The following is a 21,865-nucleotide window of genomic DNA, read 5'->3' as shown; positions in this document are numbered from 1 at the left end:
ACTACAATTTAAATTCAACTTGTGAATGGAAGATTTTTAAGCATTCATCGGTTTTAAACTCAATGCTCAATCATTAATGAAAGCCCGTGCAACTGAAACTAGTATAATCATTCGCTTCTAAAATCACCTACATGTTAAATTCAAGCTTAGTATTCCATTGTAATACGCTTGCCCTAATGTTCAAGAATACGGTTATCTGGTCACTACAAACGTGAATTTGATCATGAATATTTTTTTTTTTTGTTATAACTGAAATGTGAGAATGCGGCAATTCTAAATAACTACTTTTGGGGTTGGTTAATTTGGGTCATTTGATATACAAACTTTATAAATCGGATCGATAATAATTATAACTTGAAAAAAAACTGCATTTCTAAAAATAATAATATCAATATAACTTTCACAAAGATGAAAACATAACATTTTCTTTGCACAAAAATCCCTCAGGAAGTTACCATGGAGGCCAAGTCCAATTCTTCGTCGGAGTCTATCACCTCTTCATAATCGTAATAGGCATTCGCCTGTCCCATAGAAAAAGGATAGAATTAACAACTTTACGGAAATAATTTTATTATTACTAACTGCAATTTAAACCCATAACTATAGCTCAAATTAAAGGTGTCCCTACTATCCTCAACGTCTAAAAAGGTCATTAGACATCATGGCGGTCATATATTCTTGGACGAGCAGATGAGTATGATTTCCTTACCTTCGGCCTTGGGGAAACGGCTGAAAATCCATGAAATATAGGATTGTCAAAATTCGGGGCTTCAAGGACAACGTATGCACCTTTGTTGTTATACCTCTCCTTTGTTGCCTGTACGAAAAATAGATGTTATAGGATAAAGAAAACATTTAAAAAACTAATATAGTAATATATTCTTAAATTTGTGTAATGACATCATCTCCAAAATTTAACTCCAAATCATTTTCATTTTGTTTATTGTTAAAATTACAATATATTTGCTCTGTCTTGTTCCTACTCAAATGAAAATCCTTTGATTCCAATGTCTCTCTCCAAAGCTTGAGTTTAAAGTTAAGATCTTTTCTTCACTCCCCAATCAAGACAATGTCATTGGCAAAAAAAATACATTTATGAACAATCTTTTGTATGTCTCTAGTAAGTGTATCCAAGACTAAGTTAAATAGGTACAAACACAAGACGAAGTCTTAATCTAAACTTATCTTTACAGCAAAAACCTTAGTTACACCTCCTAAAGTTCTTACACTTGTAGTTATCCCATCATATATGTCTTATATAACTCAGATATAATCCACGTGAACACCTTCATTTTCCAAAGGCTATCACTTGTATAGAAAACAGTAAAGAGAATTTTTTTTTTTTTTTAATTTTCACTGTTTCCTATACAAATCTCCAAAAATAAGAAACACAAGGAGAATAAAATGTTCTTTTGTGAATTAAGTGCAAACAAAAAATAAAAGCAAATATTTTCTAAAACCAAATAATGAGCGACTTGAGAAGAATCGTCAAGTCCCTGCCACTGACTATTCTTCGTGAATGTTGCATAAGCTACAAGTGGTTAAAAGTCCAATCATGTCCACAGTGTTGTATCTCAAACACGTCCTCTGACCAGAACCGGCAACATCATGCCTTCGATTACTCCTTTCATGTTGAGGTCATGATCAATTCAGAGCTCTTTAGGTTTGACTCAAGCTCAAAAGCTAGCTTGTAAGGTGAGGATAATTTCAGCCTATATAAACTCTTAATTAATCATATTTAAAATCGATGTGGGACTTCAAGACACTCCTTCATGCTCAAGATAAGACATAAGGGCCTGAAAATTGTAGGACTATTTTTTTCTAAATATAATACTAGAGAAGTTGTGGGACCACATAGGTAGCACTGGAAAGACCAAAGAACTAGGTTAATTGCACTAGAAAAATTCATGGAACCAGTTTTTTTTTTTTTTTTCCAGTCAAGGGTGGCCAATTATTGGATCTATGATAACTTTGATACCATGTTAAATTTGGACTTTAAGCGTAACTTAACCCAAAAGCTAACTTGTAAGGTGAAAATTGCTTTAACCTTTTATAAGCTCTTATTTAGCCATATCTATAGTCAATGTGCAACTTCAACATAAGGTTAGCCACAAAAATGGCCATGATGCACTCTCGTGTTAGCACCATTTTGATCAAACCTATGCTTCTACTCCAATATATACTTATCCTCCTAATCAAGCATACGTCCCTACACAGCCACCTTCATTTTCATAGTACAATCCTCTAAGCCCCTCCCAACCTATCTTTCAGCTTCTTATCCAGTCCCATCTCTCTTACCTCATGGATCAATACACCTCCTCCTTGATTCTAGTGCAACTCATCATGTTACACCACATGCAGAAAATCTACAGCAAGTGTTCCCTTTCAAGGTTTTGAACAAGTGCTAATTGGCAATGGCCAAGGTTTGGCAATCTCTTCTATTCATAGTTCACAATTTCAATCACCTCTTCAACCAGACACTACACTCTTTTTTCACAATCATTTATTAGTACCATCAATCACAAGGAACCTGGTCAGTGAGTCAATTTGCACAGGACAATGATGCGTACAATTTGAATTTATCCTAAACAGTGCTTCCTTAAATCTCAGGCATCTCAGTGTGTGTTTTTGGAAGGAACAATTGGAGCTTATGGCCTCTACAAGTTCCAACATATGAAACAACACAAGGAAGCAAACCTTAGTTTTTTTTTTTAATTATAATATTGTTGTACCTTTAATTCTAGCTGTATATACTACCTCATATACCACCTCATACACTATGTCACAACAGGCTTGGACACCCTCACACTGTTACATTGAAGGCAATACTACAACATTGTAATATACTCATTTTCAAAAAAACATGAACTAAATTTTGTACAACTTATGGGGTCCCGTGCCCATTCTATCTTCTAGGCGGGGGTATTCATATTATATTACTTTTGTAAATGCACACACACTACAAACCTCACTTAAAAATGCTCTCTTTGATCCTAAGTGGCATTTAGGGATGACAATTGGTAGGGTCTGAATAGGATACTATAGCACCATCCCCATATCTGCTATGTAACACCTTTAATTTTCATCTCCATATCCATACTTGTCAATGGTTTTGTTCTTTTATCTTAATCAAAATATATTCATGATCTTCCAAAAGCTAACATGTCAACTGCCAAGGACATAGCTACACCAATGGTTGGAGGTAAAAAATTCCAAATTTGGCTCAAATTACATGGAGGAACCTAGTCTCTACAAATCTAAGCTCTTCAATATGCCACCATAACATGCCCAGAAATTAGCTTTAGTGTAAATAAGGCTTGTCAATTTTTCTCTCAACCCCTTGAAAGCTATTGAAAACTTGTAAAGTGAATCATTCGATATCTTCAAAGCACTCTCACCTATGAGTTGCACTTTAAACCTACTCCTAATCCTGGCCAGTTAGTAATTTGAGCATTTTGTGATGCTGACTAGGTACCTGATAACCGTAGATGATAGATCCAGCTCTGCTACTTGTGTTTGCTTTGGGCCTAATCTTGTATCCTGGTGGTCTAAAATGCAGACTCTGGTAGCCATTGTAACTGAAATCTTATGGCTTCAGTATCGCCTACAGAACCTAGAAATTCCCGTTTGAACACCTGTTTATTGTGATAATCTCAGCACTATATCCCTTGTTCACAACCCTGGTTTTCACACTTGAATAAAACATTTAGAGTTAGATCTTTATTTTGTTTGAGAAAAAGTTATCAACAAAAGTCTTATTGTCTCTCACATTCTTGCTCATGATCAACTTGCTGATATCCAAACAAAGGCATAAGATTCAGCTCATTAAGACACAAACTTCAAATAGTTAACAAATTTTCAATCACTCAAGCTACTAGAGTTTGAGGGCATAATGTTAGTGTGAATTCAAAATAGTCATTTTAAATGTATTCATTTTAGAATATTTTGTTGTAACAAACTTTATGATGTCAGTAACTGATACTGAATATTCCAGCTAGGACTGAACAGTCTATAAAGATAGTTGTACTCTTTCTGGTTAGTTAAGTGAATAGCATTCAGACTTCAGAGTGAAAACTTTCCTCTCTTTTTCTCTTTCCCGTATCTTGTTATGTTTCTAACACAATAGAAACAATTAAACCTCATCCCACTAAGTGAAGTTGACTACATAAATCATACGACACTAGTAAGCTTTTAAAAAACTAATGTGTCAAAAATATTATTTATCACTAAATCTCTTTTAATAATTTTCTTTAAAATTATTCTAAGATCTCTCTATCCATTTTTATTGAACTAAAAGTTATGTCATCTACTCGCTTTATTGGTACCTCCATTAGCTTTCTTTACATGTGACTAAACTACCTTAAATGATTTTCTGTCTTTTTTTCTATTACAGATTCTACTTTAATATTCTCACATATACAATCATTTTTTATCTAACGTTTTTCTAATGTGACTACTCATCTATCTTAACATTCTCATTTTTTTCTTAATGTTCCTTTCAAACTCAACATTCACTACCGTATAGAATGCCTAGTTGAAAAGTAGTACAATTAAACTCTCCTTTCAGCTAGATAGGTACTTTATGGTTGCCGTTAACTCCCAACACCATTGTTCCTCTCTCAAGTTTCTAACACTATGGAGGTATATATTGATGTTGACCATGCACGGTCCATCATAGACACAAGGTCTATTTTGAGATATTGCATGTTTAGAACTGGAACCTGATGTCATGGAGAAGCAAGGCATGGTCGCAAGGTCGACCATGCATTGAGGCAGAGTTTTAGGTTATGATCCAAGGGGTTTGTGAACTAATATGGATGAAAATCATTCATGATGATCTCAAACAAAAATACATAGCCCCTTTGAAGCTTCTTTGTGATAATCCATAATTAGCATTATTCGTAATCATGTTCAACATGACAAGACAAAAGAGATAGAGATTATAGACACTTTATTACAAAAAGTTGGATAGTGGTGTTACAGCAACATGTCCCTTCTAGGTGTCAACTATCAGAGGGACTAAAAATAATAGTTCGTGAAAAAGTAGAAATTATAGGGACTAAGTCCAAATTGTGCAGCTTTTGTATTGACTAAAGACTTAATTAAGTCCTATTTTATTCATAAAAATTTATTTCTTATAATTTAGTTTCATTTTTTACAAAAAGTATGACAAATTATAGCTTATAAATATTAGCATTAGTTTCCCTGCATATATGTTTCCCTTAGATTATAATACTTCTATCTTTTCATGTTTCAAGTCAAGATATATACTATTTAATTATATGAATGTTCAAAACACTGACTTGTTTTCCCGTAAGAGCTGATACATATTATTTCCAGACAGCTACAAGGTTCATGTTAACCTATAAATGACAAAGGAATACAATGAAAATATCAACAATGCCTTATCCCACATAGGCTGTTTTACCAACTAGAACCTGTGGCAAGCATTGTGCAAAGGCTCCACACCAATAATTAATTGAATCCTAAACAAGTTATTATTCCTACTCATATATATCATACAAATAGTCATATTTTAAAGGTGCTAGATAAACAACTTAATAAAGTGTTTATTCAATATGATGTTATCACTTGAGGGTTTATTGTTTGATCATGAAACTTGTTAGAATAATTTGAAAAGAGCTTAATAAAATATTGTAAAAGAACTTATGGGAACCTTACTCTATTTCCATAAGCTCTTCAAAATGCCTCCTAAAAGGAGAATGGAAATTGGCAAGATGTTTACCCTATCAACATATGAATGATGCTATCACTTCACCACCTCCCCCTTCTCCCACCCAAAACAAAGAAGATTTTAACATCAACAAAATCTGTTTAGGATAGCAGTACATTACTAGCACAATGCCCTGCCACATAGAGAAAAGATTGGAGTATAAATCATATGTTGAGCCAGGGGAATGATTAACAAACCTGAAATTGTGGGTAATCTGGAGCACTAAACAGGGTGACCAGCTTTCCAGAATCCACAATATGATCAATAGTGTAACCTTCAGCCATTCCATCCAAACCATCCCTTTTTTCCCTAGCATCAGGACCTTCATGTGACCTGATGATCAACTGAAAATAAAAAATTTAGTGACAATCCATATATCAGTAATAATCATAATAAGTTACTTACCAAGATAAAGAAGAAAATACCGTATCATACACACAAAGTAACAAAAAGAAAACACAGAATGACAGAATATTACAGAACCATGAGCAAGTAGTAGGCAACCACTCAAAGCATTTAACCTTTGTTGTAGTTGATGAAACATTAAGGTTGTTAGAGATACATATACTGCTGATTGCTAAATCATAATTAATTAGACATTTGAGAATAGCTTTGATCTATAAAGCAAAGATGTGGACATGGAACACAATGAAAATCTAAAAACATAAGGACATAGAATTATATAATAACAAAGTAAGTGATGCATGGAAATATGAAATAATCAGCATCTATACAATTGCTTTCTCATAGAATGTGTTTGGTAACACAAGCTTGTAGCTTATTGACTTAGTCAAGAAGCTAATAGAGTTGTTTGATGAACAAACTATAAAGGGACCTTTTAGCTTTTAAAAGCTAACTTTTGGAAAGCTACCAACAGTCTGCTTCTCAGATATACCCTTAACTTTTTAAACAATTTACACACATAATAATCACATGTTCTTTTTAGTCATATAACACATTTTAGCAAGTTTTACTTTTACCAAATAACCCTAATTCAATTAGCTAGCTACATAGCTATAAACTTTCAGGTAGTTTTACTAAATATAGCCTAACTGTTAGCAGTGTTATTAAATGGCGGGTTTGGCGGCGCCGTGGCGGCCGTTACGCCCATGGCGGTAACGGCAGCCATGGCGGAAATTTGTGAAAAATGTCGATTTTCATTATTTGGGCCCAAACCCGACCCGTCTAAGGCTGACCCGCGCATAACTAAGGTATGTCTCACTTCTCTTTCACTCAAACCCTTCTCCCGAATCCCTCGTTTCCGATTTCTCTTATCATCTCCCATTTCTCTGCTCATCTCCCATCTCCGCTCGATCGTCCCTCTCAAACATCATCTTTTTTTTATTTTTCTTCTCCGATCTGTCTTCTCCGAAGTAGACCCTTATTTCTCCGCTCTGCTCTGTTCTATTCACCGACGCGACATCTCCATCTCCGGCTACCTAAACTTCCATTTCCAACGACCTAAACCTCCATTTCCGGCGACTTTAACCTCCATCTCCAGCAACCCCTTTTTTCTGGTAGCCATCTTTTTTTGTTTTTCCCTCTCTTGCAGTTTTTTTTTTTTATTCTTCATTTCTATTTTTCTCTTTCCATGGTTCAATTTTTCCTTCATCCACCTTTCTGTTTTTTCCCTGTTTATCCTCAAAAAAGCCCATTATCTTTATTTCAGTTTCTCTTAACATGGCTCAACAAGAATCTTCATCATCAAGAGCTTCTAATCGATTCGACCCGGGATGGAAATACGCTCATTCGTTGAAAGAGGGTGATACAAACAACATTGTGTGTAACTTTTGTGGAAAAGTTATGAATGTTGGAATCACTAGAGTAAAACAACATTTGATTGGAAAGAAATGTAATGTGAGAGCTTGTCCCAAGTGTCCTGAAGTAGTTAGAAAAGAGATTGAGGCATATCAAAAGGATAAAAAGAGTCAAAACAACTTTAAAATGCTAAATATGAGAAGCTTTGAAAGTATAAGCTATGATAAAAGTGAGGATGAGGAGGATACCCAAACACATACTATTGCCATGGGTAATCAGAAAGGGCCAATGGATTTATTTTGTAGAAAGCCAGAAAATGCAATTGAGAAAAGGAAAAAGTTAAAATTGAGACAAACAAATATAAGAGAAGTTTGTGACAAAGAAGCCAAAGTAAGGGTCCATCAATACATAGCTCGATTTTGGTATCACAGTGGCCTTTCCTTTAGCCTCATTAAAACGAAAAGCTTTCAAGAAATGCTTACAGTTGTTGGTGCTTTCGGTCCAAATTTACCAGCCCCAAGTTATCATGATATTTGAGTTCCACTTCTAAAGAAAGAGCTAGAATATACCGATTTCCTCATGAAAGATCATAAGGAGCAATGGAACAAACATGGTTGTTCCATCATGATAAATGCATGGACTGATCGAAAGCAAAGATGCTTGATTAATTTTTTGGTCAACTCTTCTGCTGGTACTATGTTTGTGAGGTCTATTGATGGATCTAATTTTGTGAAGACCGGTGAAAAATTATTTGAGATGTTTAATGCTCTTGTAGAAGAGATTGGAGAAGATAAAGTTGTGCAAGTGATAACAGATAATGGAAGCAATTATGTCTTGGCTGGTAAGATGTTAAAAGCGAAAAGACAACATCTTTATTGGACTCCTTGTGCAGCTCATTGCATAGATCTTATGCTTGAAGATATTGAAAAGCTTCCTTTGATAAAGAAGACAATTCAAAGGAAAATATCGGTTGTTGGCTTTATCTACAGTCATTCAAGTACCTTAAGTTTGTTGAGAAATTTTACAAACAAGAGGGAATTGGTAAGACATGCAGTTACTCGATTTGCAACTTCTTTTCTATCATTAGAAAGGCTTCACCAAGAAAAAGCAAATCTTAGAAAGATGTTTACTTCTGAGGAATGGTGTAAAAACATGTTACCAAAGGAAGCTAAAGGGAAACAAGCAACCAAAATTCTATTAAATCCTATATTTTGGAATAATGTGGTGTATACTTTGAAAATCATGATTCCTCTTGTCCGGGTGTTACATTTGGTTGATGGAGAAAGAAGACCAGCCATGGGGTATATTTATGAAGCAATGAAAAAAAGTAAAAAAGCTATTATAAAGTCATTCAAAAATAATGAAAGTAAATACAAAGATGTGTTTGCAATCATTGCTAACAGATGGACTTGTTAGCTTCACCGTCCATTACATGCAGCTGGTCACATTTTAAACTCAGAATTTTACTATGACAACCCTCAAATTGAATTTGATTTGGAAGTTACAAATAGGTTGTATGATTGTATCAAGAGGTTAGTGCCAAGTCGGGATGTGCAACAAAGCATACTACTTGAATTACCAATTTATAAGAGCAGTAGTGGTCTCTTTGGGTCCGACTTTGCAAAATCACAGAAAAAGCATTGCTCCGATAATTTATCAAATTCTTCAATATTTTAATTTTAAGGTTATACTTCATCTTTAGAGTTATAATTTATCTTTCATTTTATAGCTCAATGGTGGAGAATGTATGAACATTCAGCTCCACATTTGTAGCAACTAGCTATCAAAATTTTGAACTTGACATATAGTGAATCCAGATGTGAACGCAACTGGAGTGTTTTTGAGCAAGTAATTTCTTATCTCTCGAACCTACTACTTTCTTTTAGAAATTAGAAAGAAACTAATTAATATACTTATAATTAAACTCATGTTGCAGATTCATTCAAAGAAAAAAAATAGGCTTGATCACAAAAAATTACATGACTTGATTTATGTAAAATACAACCAACAACTCAAAGAACGTTACAATCTTAAAGATGTAATTGATCCAATTACACTCAATGATATTGATGAGTGTAATGAGTAGTTGGTTAGAGAAATGGATGATGATGCTCTAGATGAGGATGCTGGAAATGACTTAGTTTTTTATGGTGATAACACTTTAAATTGGGCAACTATTTATGAAGCTTCTGGAATTGGAGAGCCTACAACATATACTAGGCGTCATTCTAAGAAAAGAAAGAGTTCATGAAGTGGTATCACTATCAAAGCTGCAAAAGTTTCCAAGATCAAGGCATGTTCAACAGCAAAAGGAAAAGAGAAAATGGTTCTTGAAGATGATGATGAAGAATTAGAAAATGAAAAGATATCGGAAGAAACAGAAGATGAATTAGAATTTAATCTTCCACAATTTGAAGAAGAGGAAGAGAGATATGCCTTGGTGGATGAGAAAGAGGATGATTATGTTGGAGTTGAAGAAGAGGACTAAATTGATCATCTTTATTTTTATTGTTAACTTGACATTTGATAATTGCATATTTTGTATTGAATTATACTTTAGATTAGAGGTTATGTTACATATATTTTGAGTTAATTATTTTCTATTATTTTCTTTGACTTATAGTATTTTTTCATATATTTTATTAAATCTGCCATAACCCGCCATGGCGGCCGCTATAACTTTATGGCAATTTTTTAAGTTTCCACCATGAGCCGCCATCCGCCATTGATAACATTGACTGTTAGTACATCAAAAGCTCTAATACTTTTCCGCCATAATGTACTTAGCTTTAGAAATAAAAAACATAACAAAGGGAACTTGGTACCTGTTATATATTTATTTGTCCAATTAGTTTACATTGATTCAAGGAAATGAAGGGAAGATTAAAGTAGCATTCTTAATGCATCAATTAAGATATTCAGTTAGGTGTTATATATTTCAGCTACTTGTCATTGTTCTATAGATTTTATAAGTTAACTTAGCCTAGAAAAGTCCAATCTTGCAATTAGGGGGATAGGTAAAGTATTTATATAAAGCCCAAAAGTCAGTGAACAGTCATTAACTGAGCCATTTAAGGTCTAGTCAGTTTTACACACAACATATTAGAAAAAAATATCTATCTAATTTCAACAGAATTCAGAAATCAGTAAAGACAATTGAGTGATGTATATTCAAATGCTGTCTTTTAGTGTTGTTTCCCTTTTAGAATTAGATTTCCTTTCATGCACAAGTTAGGATTAGAATTCAATTTAATGATATCAGATTCTAACCAGAGATGGACTCTTCCCACACTCTCCATCCCACCTAACTAGTACCTACCTAAACCATTTCCATAATTTCCCTTTCCATCCAATTCTTGAACATAAACAAATTCCTGGACTGTATCAAACACACTATGTTAAATTAGGTTACAATCTAATAGGCCAACTAAACATGAGGCTGGGCCCAAGGAGAATGATGGCCCAAACGGGGTTAATTATGAGAACATCCCTTGGTTTAACAGGTCACTACCTAAAGTTCATCCAATACTACAGCAAATTGGCTAGACTGTTACAGGGGGCTTTGTGTGGGATGATGATGCTCTGGCTGCTTTTGAATTGTTGAACTTGATATGCCAGATTTCTCCAAGCCTTTTTCCATAGTGTGATGCATCTGGGACTTGGTATTGGAGCAGTTCACATGCAGCAGACACTGCCCAAAGCATTTTTTAGCAAGGCACTGTCAGATCAAACACTAATGTGTAGTGATATCAACATATCAAAGGAAGTAATGGTGTCAGTGTTATCTATTCAGTATTGGCGTTCATATCTATTTGGACATGAGTTCACTGTCTTTACTGATCAAAAAGCAGTTGTTGGAGCAACAGGTGACCTCCCAAAATCAACAAGATTGGTTGGCTATATTACTAGGTTAAGATTTTGATAAAATCTATAAACAGATGCTATATCTCGGATGGTAGAATAAAGGGAATTGAAGATGTTATCAAGACTACTCTGGTTAGAAGCAAGAAAGGTATAACAAGCATTGCATGATAATCCCTGTTTAAACTGAGAGGAAGTGCTCAGTGTGAGGGACTGAGTCTTATGTTATGTCAGTTTCCTTTCATGATCAATGTTATCAATGGTGGATGGCACATCATGGTGGCCAGCCAAAAACTGCAATAAAATTATGGCAGATGCCAAGGCAGCTGGTGGAAGCATGGTAGTTAAAATCCCGATTTGAATCATAAAATCCTACAATTTTGGAAGCGTTACCAATTTAAATTGCAGTTTAAATTGTAAAATCCCTCAAATCGTGGGATTTTACAATTTCACTTTGATTCTGAAAATTCTCCGAAAAGTCTCATTTGTTGAACCCTAATGTAGTTGACATCTCTTTCATATCTCTTTTTTATCGAACCCAATTTGCCTCTAGCAGCTTTGAACCCTAACATCGTTATCGATTCAACAGTACTCCTAGTGTGTGCAGCCAGGTCTAAACCCAGCAGTGTGCTACTGCTCCGAGTTCGAGTCTAGTGCTGCTGTTCTTGCATCTTTTCTGTTCTAGTCTTTTTTTACTCATGCTGATGCATGACGTTCTTACGGAATATGGATTATAATATGTGAGTGCTACTTTATTTAAGTGCTTTTACTGATTTAAAGGTTTTTCCCCCTAATTTTTAAGCATATATATGAATTTTGTAAAATCTTACAATTTGATTTACAATTTTCACTCCCCTTTACGATTTAAAGTAAAATCCCAATTTTAACTACCTTGGGTGGAAGCACGGACACTATATATATATATATATATATAGAACTGCAGAGTGTAATATAAAAACAAAAAACTAACTACACCATGTCAAAATCAAGCAGCCTAATTGATGGAAAACCATCAAATAACATTATATGTCTATAAACAAGATATAATAAGTCTCACAATAACATAGCACAAGTCTCAAAGCATAAGTTCAATACAAACTAAAAAATCAAGCTTCAAGTGAAATGAAGCAAGAAAAATATACAGACTAATTAAGGAAGCTTGTTGTTTGGCCATATTAAGGAAAACTAATGCAAAAACCAAGGCAGTAGTGTTAGAATAGAAATTGGATGAACAACAGAAGGAAAACTAAAAAGAGAAGGAAATCTAAGAGAAAGGAAACTGAAACAAAAAAGGAATGATAAAAAAAAATAATAATAAGACAGAGGAGGAATGAAGAGAAGGAAAAAGAAAAAAATGGAGGAAAAAGAAAAAAAAAAAAAACAAACAAACAAAAATCAGTTGCTGACCTAAAAAAGGGATCATGTGAAGCAGAAGGGCGATAGATGGGAAAAGGAGATGAGAGGTTGACGTGAGAGAGAACGATGTAGTTGAGACAGAAAACAGAGGCCAACAGGGGTTGAAAGTCTAAATTTTAAGGTTTTCTCTGTACCTAATTCTTTCCTTTTTTTTTTTTTTCTCAAAATTCCATCATGCAAATAATGGCCGCCTTGACCTGCCATGGCGACATTTGATAACACTGTTAGTGATGTTTCTGAATTCTCAAGCAAAGACTCGTATGGCAAGTACACTAAATAAAAGAAAATTATGCAGCCACCCAAGGTCCCAACTTCTGATTTCACAATATATTTGGAATCAGTTTTTCGGTTTTACTCCTTTTATCTCCTCTTTTTCAATAGTTTTCTGAAACAAAAGCTACCAATATCTAATCACTTGAATTGGCCTTCCTTTTTCCAGAACCACATATCACTGGGACATTACATGAGTCTTCACTTCACTGACATAATCATGTTAAATCAAGCAAAATTTTGAAGCTGGTTGGTAGGGTCACCGACCCAATCCTAGGCTCAAGCAAACCACCTATGCTACAGGTTTATTCTAGGAGGCGCAGGAATTAAAATAAAATCAGTCTCGTGACAGTTATTGTAGTAGGTAGTTATGTATTCAGAATATAATGTGTAGTCATTGGAGTAGCCAATTACATATTTAGAATATAATGTGTAATTTCTATGTGAATGAAGGTTATAATATTTTCTTCTCCTGGACAGAGATCATGCTATGTAGGACTTTCTGAAACTCCGGGACAGCAACATTAATTGCTGTATTTCTGTGTTTTCTTACAATTCCTATCAATTAAGTAACATTGTTTTATCACTGGTAAAAGAGGATACATGCTCTCATAATATCAATGGATAATAAATAATCCTTTTCGTAGAAATATGATATGATAAAATTACCCATAAATAACATCCCAGAGTACCAATTTAATGACTTGATATAATCCACCAAGTCAATTATACACATCACCATAAAATTAAAAGTAACTTGTTTAATTACCTTCAATTGGTACTTCTTCAAAAATTCTTCAGTGCAGTCAGGACCCCACAACAAGCCAATACCCCTTTCTTTGTTTGGAGCAAGACCGGGAGTTTTTGATGGATCAGACCACAAAACATCACCAGGAATCAAGTTTGAGCCTTCCCAAGGAGGATCCAGAACTGATCGCCGAGCCTTAGACAATTCTTCCAAGGAACCAAGGGAAAGAATTTTGCTATCATGATTAACATTAATCTTACGATTCTTCTTTCCTTTTAATCTCTTTGAAGGTGTCACTGTTACACTGCGGAAAAGTCCTCCATGAGCTGTGTATACACACCCTGCTATAATAGAAGCCAAAGGGAGACCTTCAAAGCATCCCAAACATTTCCGGTACACATGCTTACCTTTATCACCATACTTCACCATTACTTCTTTTTCAAAACCGTAGACTGACGTACAATATTTAGATTCATGATTCCCTCGTAGCAAATATATGTTATGTGGCATGAATACCTGACATAAAATCAATACAGTACAATAAATATCATAAAAAGAAAAAATGATCTCATCCCACGATGACTGTAAGAGAATAAACCCATTTCAAGCAATTAAATCTTTCTTAGCAAATAACAAATCAAACCATAGCATACACATACACACTAACTAGAAAAATTAGCATAACAGGTTAAGACTCCAAAATACAAGCATCTATCTGTAGAAAGTGTAAAAAAACATGTAGATTTAAACTCTGCAAATTTTACCGTTTGAACTGTTGTAGTACATTAATACCATAAAATACAACAGATACAGAAAGCCTTTGAACTGAATCAAGGGAGAATCCTTCATAGAAAGCAATAAAAAAAGGTGCTTGTTATGGTACCAATAAACTTAAGAGGATATTTTGTACTCTCTTTAGATTAACGATTGTGATTTCTCAGATATATTAAAGATAAGAAGGTATTAACGTCTATTTTAACTAAATCACTAACTCCATTATATATCAATATAAAATTATCGGTCAAGATTATTCCACGTGTAAGAGAGGAAAACCCTCTCAATTACAAACGCACCATAAATTTTACCTAAACATAACGTAAATCCAAAAAACTGAAACTTCAATTTTGCCAAGAAAATGTTAGACCTAGAATATGATTGCGACGTTTGAAATTTTAATAACATGTAAAAAAAGGAATAGCACATATGACCTTTTTGAAAGTTAGAGTACATTAATGCCATAACATACGAAAAACCTTTCAAACTGAATCAAAACTTCATTTTTCCAACACTAGAATATGACCGAAATGTTTGAAAAATTACCACAATCACAGTACAGCACATTTGACCTTTCAAACTGATTGAAAAATTACCACAATAAATTATGAAAAACCTTTCAATCTAAAATAGGCCTAGTTTGGACTATTTAACCTGGCATCTATACCTATACACTGTAAAACAAAGTATAGCACATTTGACCATTCAAACTCTCACACTACAACATACACAAAACCTTCCACACTGAATCAATTGAGAATTGAAAGTTTATTTTGCCTAAAAGACTCTTTTTTCTTGAACACTTAAAAAAATCTGAAACTTCAATTTCGCAAAAAAAAAAAAAGTTATTATAAATGTACCTTCCAAGCTAACAAGAGCAAGAAAGTTTCAAGGCCCCAAGCGCCGCGATCCACATAATCGCCGTTGAAGACGAAAATTCGATCTTGGGAGGGAAAACCGGCATCATGGAGGAGGAAAATCAGATCATGCAATTGGCCATGAACGTCGCCGACGACGATGACGGAGGCGGCCGCGGAATCGGGGCTAGGGCGAAAGGGGTCTATGGTGACACAATTAGGTTCCTTGTGGAGCATCTTGGAAGCGATGAGGATGAGAGAGTCGAAGACGTTGACGGGGAGAACGGAATGGAACTCGGAGGGAGGAAGGTTCCGAGAACACCAATCGAAGCATGACATCAGGTTCTCGATCCATTCCATGCTCAGGTTGCCCTCTTCTGGCCACCATATTGGGACTCGTAGTTCTTGCGGCGGAGTTGGAAACGACGGTGGCTGTCCTTGTGGGTTTTCCTCTGAGGAGGTGGCGACGCCGTTGGTAGTGGTGGATTCAGGTGGTGGTGATGAATCAGTGGGAAGGGTCATGGTAGGGTAACCGAGTGTCAGAAAAGGATTTAAGTGAAGCTCGACATATATATAGGTACCTCGTTTTGGGGGTGAAAACAAACAAATGCTAACATTCACTAATTCTCGCTAAAAAATTACGAAAAATGCTAAAATCCGTTAGTGTGCTGAATAAAGATTTGATAATAACTTTTTATTGAAACTATAATAATGCATTTGTTTATATAAAATTTTTATATTTTTAATATAATTTTAACAAAAAATTATTTATTAATTTTTTAAACAATATCTTAAAGATGTTAGTTAGTATGATACAAAAATATTTACAAAATTTGTAAACATTTTAAGAAATGATTATTTTTCTAAACATGCACTAATTCTCCCTTTCCTATCGGTGTCGAGCAAGTGTGCTTCAATTTTTGGTATATAAAGCGTACTCATATACTTATAAAGCGTGCTCTAAAACTTGAATTAATGAGACAAAAAATCGTGGGTATACATGCCAAGTTTTTATTCTTCTTTTTTATAAATAATATGCATGTCAACTGTGCACTCAGGTCGCCATGGGCACGGGTCTATTTCGGTCGAATTTGGCCCAAAAATTCAGAATTGATGTAAACTAAACATAATAATATTTTAGCCCTTTATGACCGCAAATTTACACAAGCTGCAGTTTGGACACATTTTGATAATTCGAGTGGGTTTAAACGGTTTGAAGTTAAAGTTTAGGTCGAAGTGAGAAGAAAGAGTAGAAAAAAGATTATATCATATAAACTTCCACATAACTATTACCACTACCCACGTCTCTGTCCCATATTGCCACAAACCAGATTGCAAAGCCACCGACTACCTCTAAGGCGATGGCATCTTAGATAGGGGTACTAAAGTGAAGACTTGTTGAACAATGCAAAGGATGCTATCAACAACGAAGACTTGCATCCTACCCTGAAAGAGCGACGCACTAATAGATTGAAGGGAGTAAAACTTGGTAGAACAGTGCTTTCCCTTCACCTCCCCTATTGATGCCACACATTGTATGCTAACAAAGAAATAGTCGAATAGCTATGAAGGTGGAGACAGTGTGATTGACTTAAGAGAGTTTTTCTGAACTTCGCATGCGTGGGACTCAAGACTTGTCCTTTCAAATTTAAAATAAGCTTTTGTCACTACGAAATAATAATTTTAATATGCAAAATGGCTATATACCTGTGACCCTTGTCCCTCTTCGACCACTTACCAACTTTCCTACAATGCACCTAAAGCATAAGTAACAATAGAGCACAGGGACTACCTTAGAACCCAAGGAAGCAAGACTAGTAGTATAAAAGGCATCGGTCGGGTTTAGATACCAACGAAAAAAACTTATTCATACAAATTCGACCATTATAACTTGTGAGTAACTTTTTTATAACAAATATAAGCAGGTTCTATTCTACCTTAAATTTGTGCAACCCTACACTCAAGAACATTGGTTGCTGCCTTAGTATGGGATCATGATATGCAGTCCTTACTCTTTGAAGATCTTGATATATCATTAAAAGGCATTATTAATTATAGATATATTAATATATTTAATGTTGTGTAAAATTAGTTATAAATTTCATTATCAATTTTAGTTAAGGAAAATAATTATCTTAGTACAAGTTATAATGTAAAACATGATACAAAACATTAATGGTTTAAATATATTTTTGCAAGTCTTTTCTTTTTAGTCTTTCATTATACTTTTCGTCTTTAATAAATGTTAAATAATAACGTGACTAATTAAGAGATTATCATGTATTATTATTATTTTTTTTTTTTTTTTGTAAAACTATGTTAATGAAAACGATTAAAACAAAAAACTCTAAAAAATATAATGACTAAAATAAGAAATTGTTGATAAAAGTAAAATTAGTGTTTTTATTCTCCAACTTAAGTGTCAAATTTAATTTTGTCTTCTAACTTTACTTTGATTCATTTTGGTCCACTAATTTTTAATACATCTTAAATAAGTTTTTTTCATTAAAAATGTTAACTTTGTTAATACTTTTTTGTCTTTTTCTCATTTATATTGTTTTTGTCTATTCATCATCTTCTCCTCTGGCCTTTATGCATTATTTGTAGTCTTCTTTCTTGGTGCTCTAATTTCAACTTTCTCTTTCATATCATATTCAAGTAGAGGCCATTTACTTTCTTCGACCTACATTAGTGAATATTTAGTTTTTGCGCCACTAGTTTGCTAGCCCCAGATTTAGAGAGTATTACTTATGTAGGTTCTTTAAATTTTTGCTTGAATCTTAGATAAGTTATAGAACAATCTTTCTTTAATTTGTAATTTACCCGAGTCAAGTAATATTTTTCTCTCAGTTTGCCCCTCTTTACTTGTTTGCTTATGCGATAAATTATAATGAACTTCTAATCTTTATATTTATCGCAATAAGAATAATAAAGAAATGAACTAATTTTGTCAGTATTTTACCGCCCTCTATAGGCAGTAAAAAGGGCCTCATTCCATAGACAGTAGGAAAAAATGCCTCACAATTTTGGCGATAAATGCCAAGGAAAAAAGTGAAAAATAAGCGTGCCTTCATCTATAAGCGCTAAGAAAAATAAAGGCGCTTCCCTCTGTAGGCATTAAGAACAATAAAGATGCCTTCTTCTGTAAGTAATAGTAAAAGTGCCTCCCTCTTTAAGCAATAAATGAAAAATAAAGGCGCCTTTGTCTATAGGCGGTAAATGAAAAATAAAAGTGTCTCCCTCTGTAGGCAGTAAAAGTGTTAGAAAATAAAAGTGTCTCTTTCTACAGGCAATGAATGACAAAAAAAAATAGAAGCGCGTCTATCCATAGGCAGTAAATGGCAAAAAAAATAAAATTGTCTCCTTCTATTGGCGATAAATGAAAAAAAGGTAAGAGTGCCTCCCTTTATAGGCAGTAAATAACAAAAAATAAAAGTGTCTCATTCTATAGGCAGTAATAAAAATGCTTTCCTCTATAGGCGATTAAAGACAGAACAATAAAAACGCCTCCCTCTGCAAGCGGTAAATGAAAAAATAAAAGTGTCTTCGTCTATAAACGGTAAGTGAAAAATAAAAGTATCTCCCTTTATAGGCAGTAAATGATAGAAAAATAGAAGTGCCTCTATCCATAGGCAGAAAATGACAAAAAAATAAAAGTGCCTCCCTATACAGGTGGTAAATAACAAAAAAAAATAAAAAAATCTTCCTCTATAGGCAGTAAATGCGAAAAAAATAAAAGTGTCTCTCTCTATAGGTAGTAAGTGAAAAATAAAAGTGTCTTCCTCTATAGGCGGTAAAAAAATAAAAATGTCTCCCTCTGTAGGTGATAATAGGTCAAGTGCAATAAAGAGTATGAATTTTGATATTGAATAATCTTCCTGGTAATTTATCCTTTTTTTTTGTGGAGTATCCTTAACTCCTTAACTTTGAACTTCACTTTCTTTGAAATTCATAAACAGATGAAACTACGTTTTGTCATTCTACACATGACTTTTAGCATTTCTATTTAAAAAGTATATTAGAAATTAAATGAATGAAAGAAAAGATGATGAAATATGTATATGCAAAAGGCGAGATTTATTATTAATTCTGATTAATGCTCTTTTGAATTCCAATGTTAATACCATATGCCAATAAACGTTCATGAGGAATTTGTCCTAGTCTAAGATCCTATTTCATGCATAGTATTTCTTGATGGTATCAGAATTTACAGGGTGAGGAAGGTCTTCACCGTCCATGTTAGTGCGTATCAAGGCTAGAGTAAGCCCTCTTTACAATATAAGGTCTATGATAATTCGAGGCCCACTTTCCACGGATACTCTTTTGTATTGGCAACATTTTCTTAAGCACCAAATCGCCTTCTTGGAATTTTTGTAGACATACTTTCTTGTCATATGCTTTCTTTATCCTGTTTTGATATAGCTGACCATGACAAATGACATTTAGCCTTTTTTCTTCTATAAGATTTAGTTGGTCGAAAGGAGCTTGAACCCATTATGCTTCATCTAACTTCGTCTCCATTAGTACTCTAAGAGATGGAACTTTCAATTCTGGAAGTAGCATTGCTTCCATTCCATATACCAAGGAAAATGGAGTTACCCCAGTTGAAGTGTAGTAGGCACGTAAAGCAAATGGTAACATTTCATGCCAATCTTAATATGTTACTACGATCTTTTGAATGATTCTTTTGAGATTTTTATTTGTTACTTCAACGGCTCCATTCATCTTTGGTCGATATAAGGATGAATTATGATGTTGGATTTTGAAAATATCACACAAGTCTTTCATCATTTTATTATTCAAATTTGTCCCATTATCGGTGATGAGTTTATTTGGTAGACCATAGCAACAAATTAACTCCCTTTTGACGAATCTTATTACCACATTCTTGGTCACACTAGAATATGAGACAGTTTCAACCCATTTTGTGAAGTAGTCAATTACCATGAGGATAAAGCAATGACCATTCAATGCTTTGGGTTCAATTGGTCCAATAACATCCATTCCCTATATTGAAAAGGGCCACGGTGATGACAAGACTTTTAGCAATGTATAGGGGACATAAATATTATCAGCATAGGTTTGACATGTCTGCACTTTGATTTAAATAAAATGGGATTTATTAAAATATAATTGGAATAGATTTAGATGAAATTTATATTTAAAAAAATTTTAAAATTTTTTTTAAAAAAATTTAATTGATGACATCATCATTGATGCCATGCTGACGTCACATACACGTACAGTACGCGTGCATAGTATTTTTGGCATAAACAGTGCCCGCGAACAGTGTTTCCGCGCGTGAATAGTAAGGTGATGAATAGTATTTTCGGCGATGAATAGTAATTCAGGTGGTGAACAGTAAATTTTAAAAATTTTATATAAAAAGAGGTTTCACACGAAATTTTCATTTCTTCACTCCTATCTAAGGTTCTAAGGCTATATCTCACTATTTTTTCTCATACTAAACCCTCCTAAACTTATATTTTTCTTCAGATCTATGATTCTACATCCATTCTAGAGGATTTCAAGTAAGTTTCTCTAAGTTTAAAGTTAGATTTACCGTTCGTTTCTCCTGTTCTTCTTTTTCTTATAGATGTTCATGGTGTTCTTAGGAAAAATTTCGTTCTAGAGTTAAATCTTCGTTTAAATATTTGTAAAAGCTCTGTTTTGAGGTAAGGGGGACTCTACTTTATCATTTTGTTATGTTTATTACTTGTATTCTCATAGATCTTGTCATATATGTGATTATATGTGGAATAATCCTTGTTTTATGAAAAATAATCGGCAAAAAGTGAGAATCATTGATTGTTTATGTGATTTTATGATGAATACATGGTGAAAATGTGTTATTATGTTCAAATAGTGCATGATAAGGTATATTAAGGATGGTTGATATGATTTTATGATTTTGTGATATAAAATATACAAAGAGATGGATGCTTCATGTTTGAATATATTGTGTTTCATGTAAAAATGATGTGTATTGTGAATATGTCATGGTTTGATGTATATAATGAAAAATCATGTGAAAATATAATGAAAAATATTTGTGAACATGAGAAATGACATATGTGAACATCTAAATATACTTGAAAGAGCATGAGATAGAAAATGATATGATGTAAATAGTTACAAAGATACACTAGGGAGTGGAAGATAGAGATGATATGAGATATCTTAGAGAAATGCAGGGTACTGAGTGACATTCGGGTTGTGCACAGAATATTGTGTACGAATGCACCACATGGCCGCACACTCGTTTCCCGACTTGACTCCTAACCATTACCTTTGCTAAAGGGCTGTTTATTGCATTCGTTGTATCTGTATTGCATTGGACTATCCGACGACTATTTACATGGATGTGTAAGACGTCGAGATAGAGGCATCGGATAACTGTGGCCACAGAGTGTGGCAAGCGCGGGTAAAAGAAAAAAAAATTGTGAA

General features: G+C 34.0%; 1 protein-coding gene across 1 annotated transcript; it reads right to left on the bottom strand.

Annotated features, from left to right (window-relative positions):
- Positions 1–310: 310 nt before the first annotated feature.
- LOC113858466 (serine/threonine-protein phosphatase 7) lies at positions 311–15,987 on the bottom strand. Its single transcript, XM_027491134.1, has 5 exons — positions 15,422–15,987; positions 13,809–14,303; positions 5,932–6,078; positions 710–817; positions 311–521 (listed from the first exon to the last, which is right to left on the bottom strand). Exons 1-5 carry the CDS (start codon positions 15,938–15,940, stop codon positions 444–446), a joined length of 1,347 nt encoding a protein of 448 aa, XP_027346935.1. The 5' UTR covers positions 15,941–15,987; the 3' UTR covers positions 311–443.
- Positions 15,988–21,865: the final 5,878 nt, after the last annotated feature.

The sequence above is a fragment of the Abrus precatorius genome, unplaced genomic scaffold, assembly GCF_003935025.1.
Source record: "Abrus precatorius isolate BTA unplaced genomic scaffold, Abrus_2018 Scaffold2, whole genome shotgun sequence".
NCBI classification, from domain to species: Eukaryota; Viridiplantae; Streptophyta; class Magnoliopsida; order Fabales; family Fabaceae; genus Abrus; species Abrus precatorius.
This window is presented reverse-complemented; position numbering and strand designations above follow the sequence as displayed.

Coding starts and splice junctions, on each gene's coding strand:
- LOC113858466 (XM_027491134.1), bottom strand. CDS start 15,940: ATGACCCTTCCCACTGATTCATCACCACCACCTGAATCCACCACTACC. Junction 818..5,931: donor CAGATTACCCACAATTTCAG/GTTTGTTAATCA, acceptor TTTTTCGTACAG/GCAACAAAGGAGAGGTATAA. Junction 522..709: donor CCGTTTCCCCAAGGCCGAAG/GTAAGGAAATCA, acceptor TCTATGGGACAG/GCGAATGCCTATTACGATTA.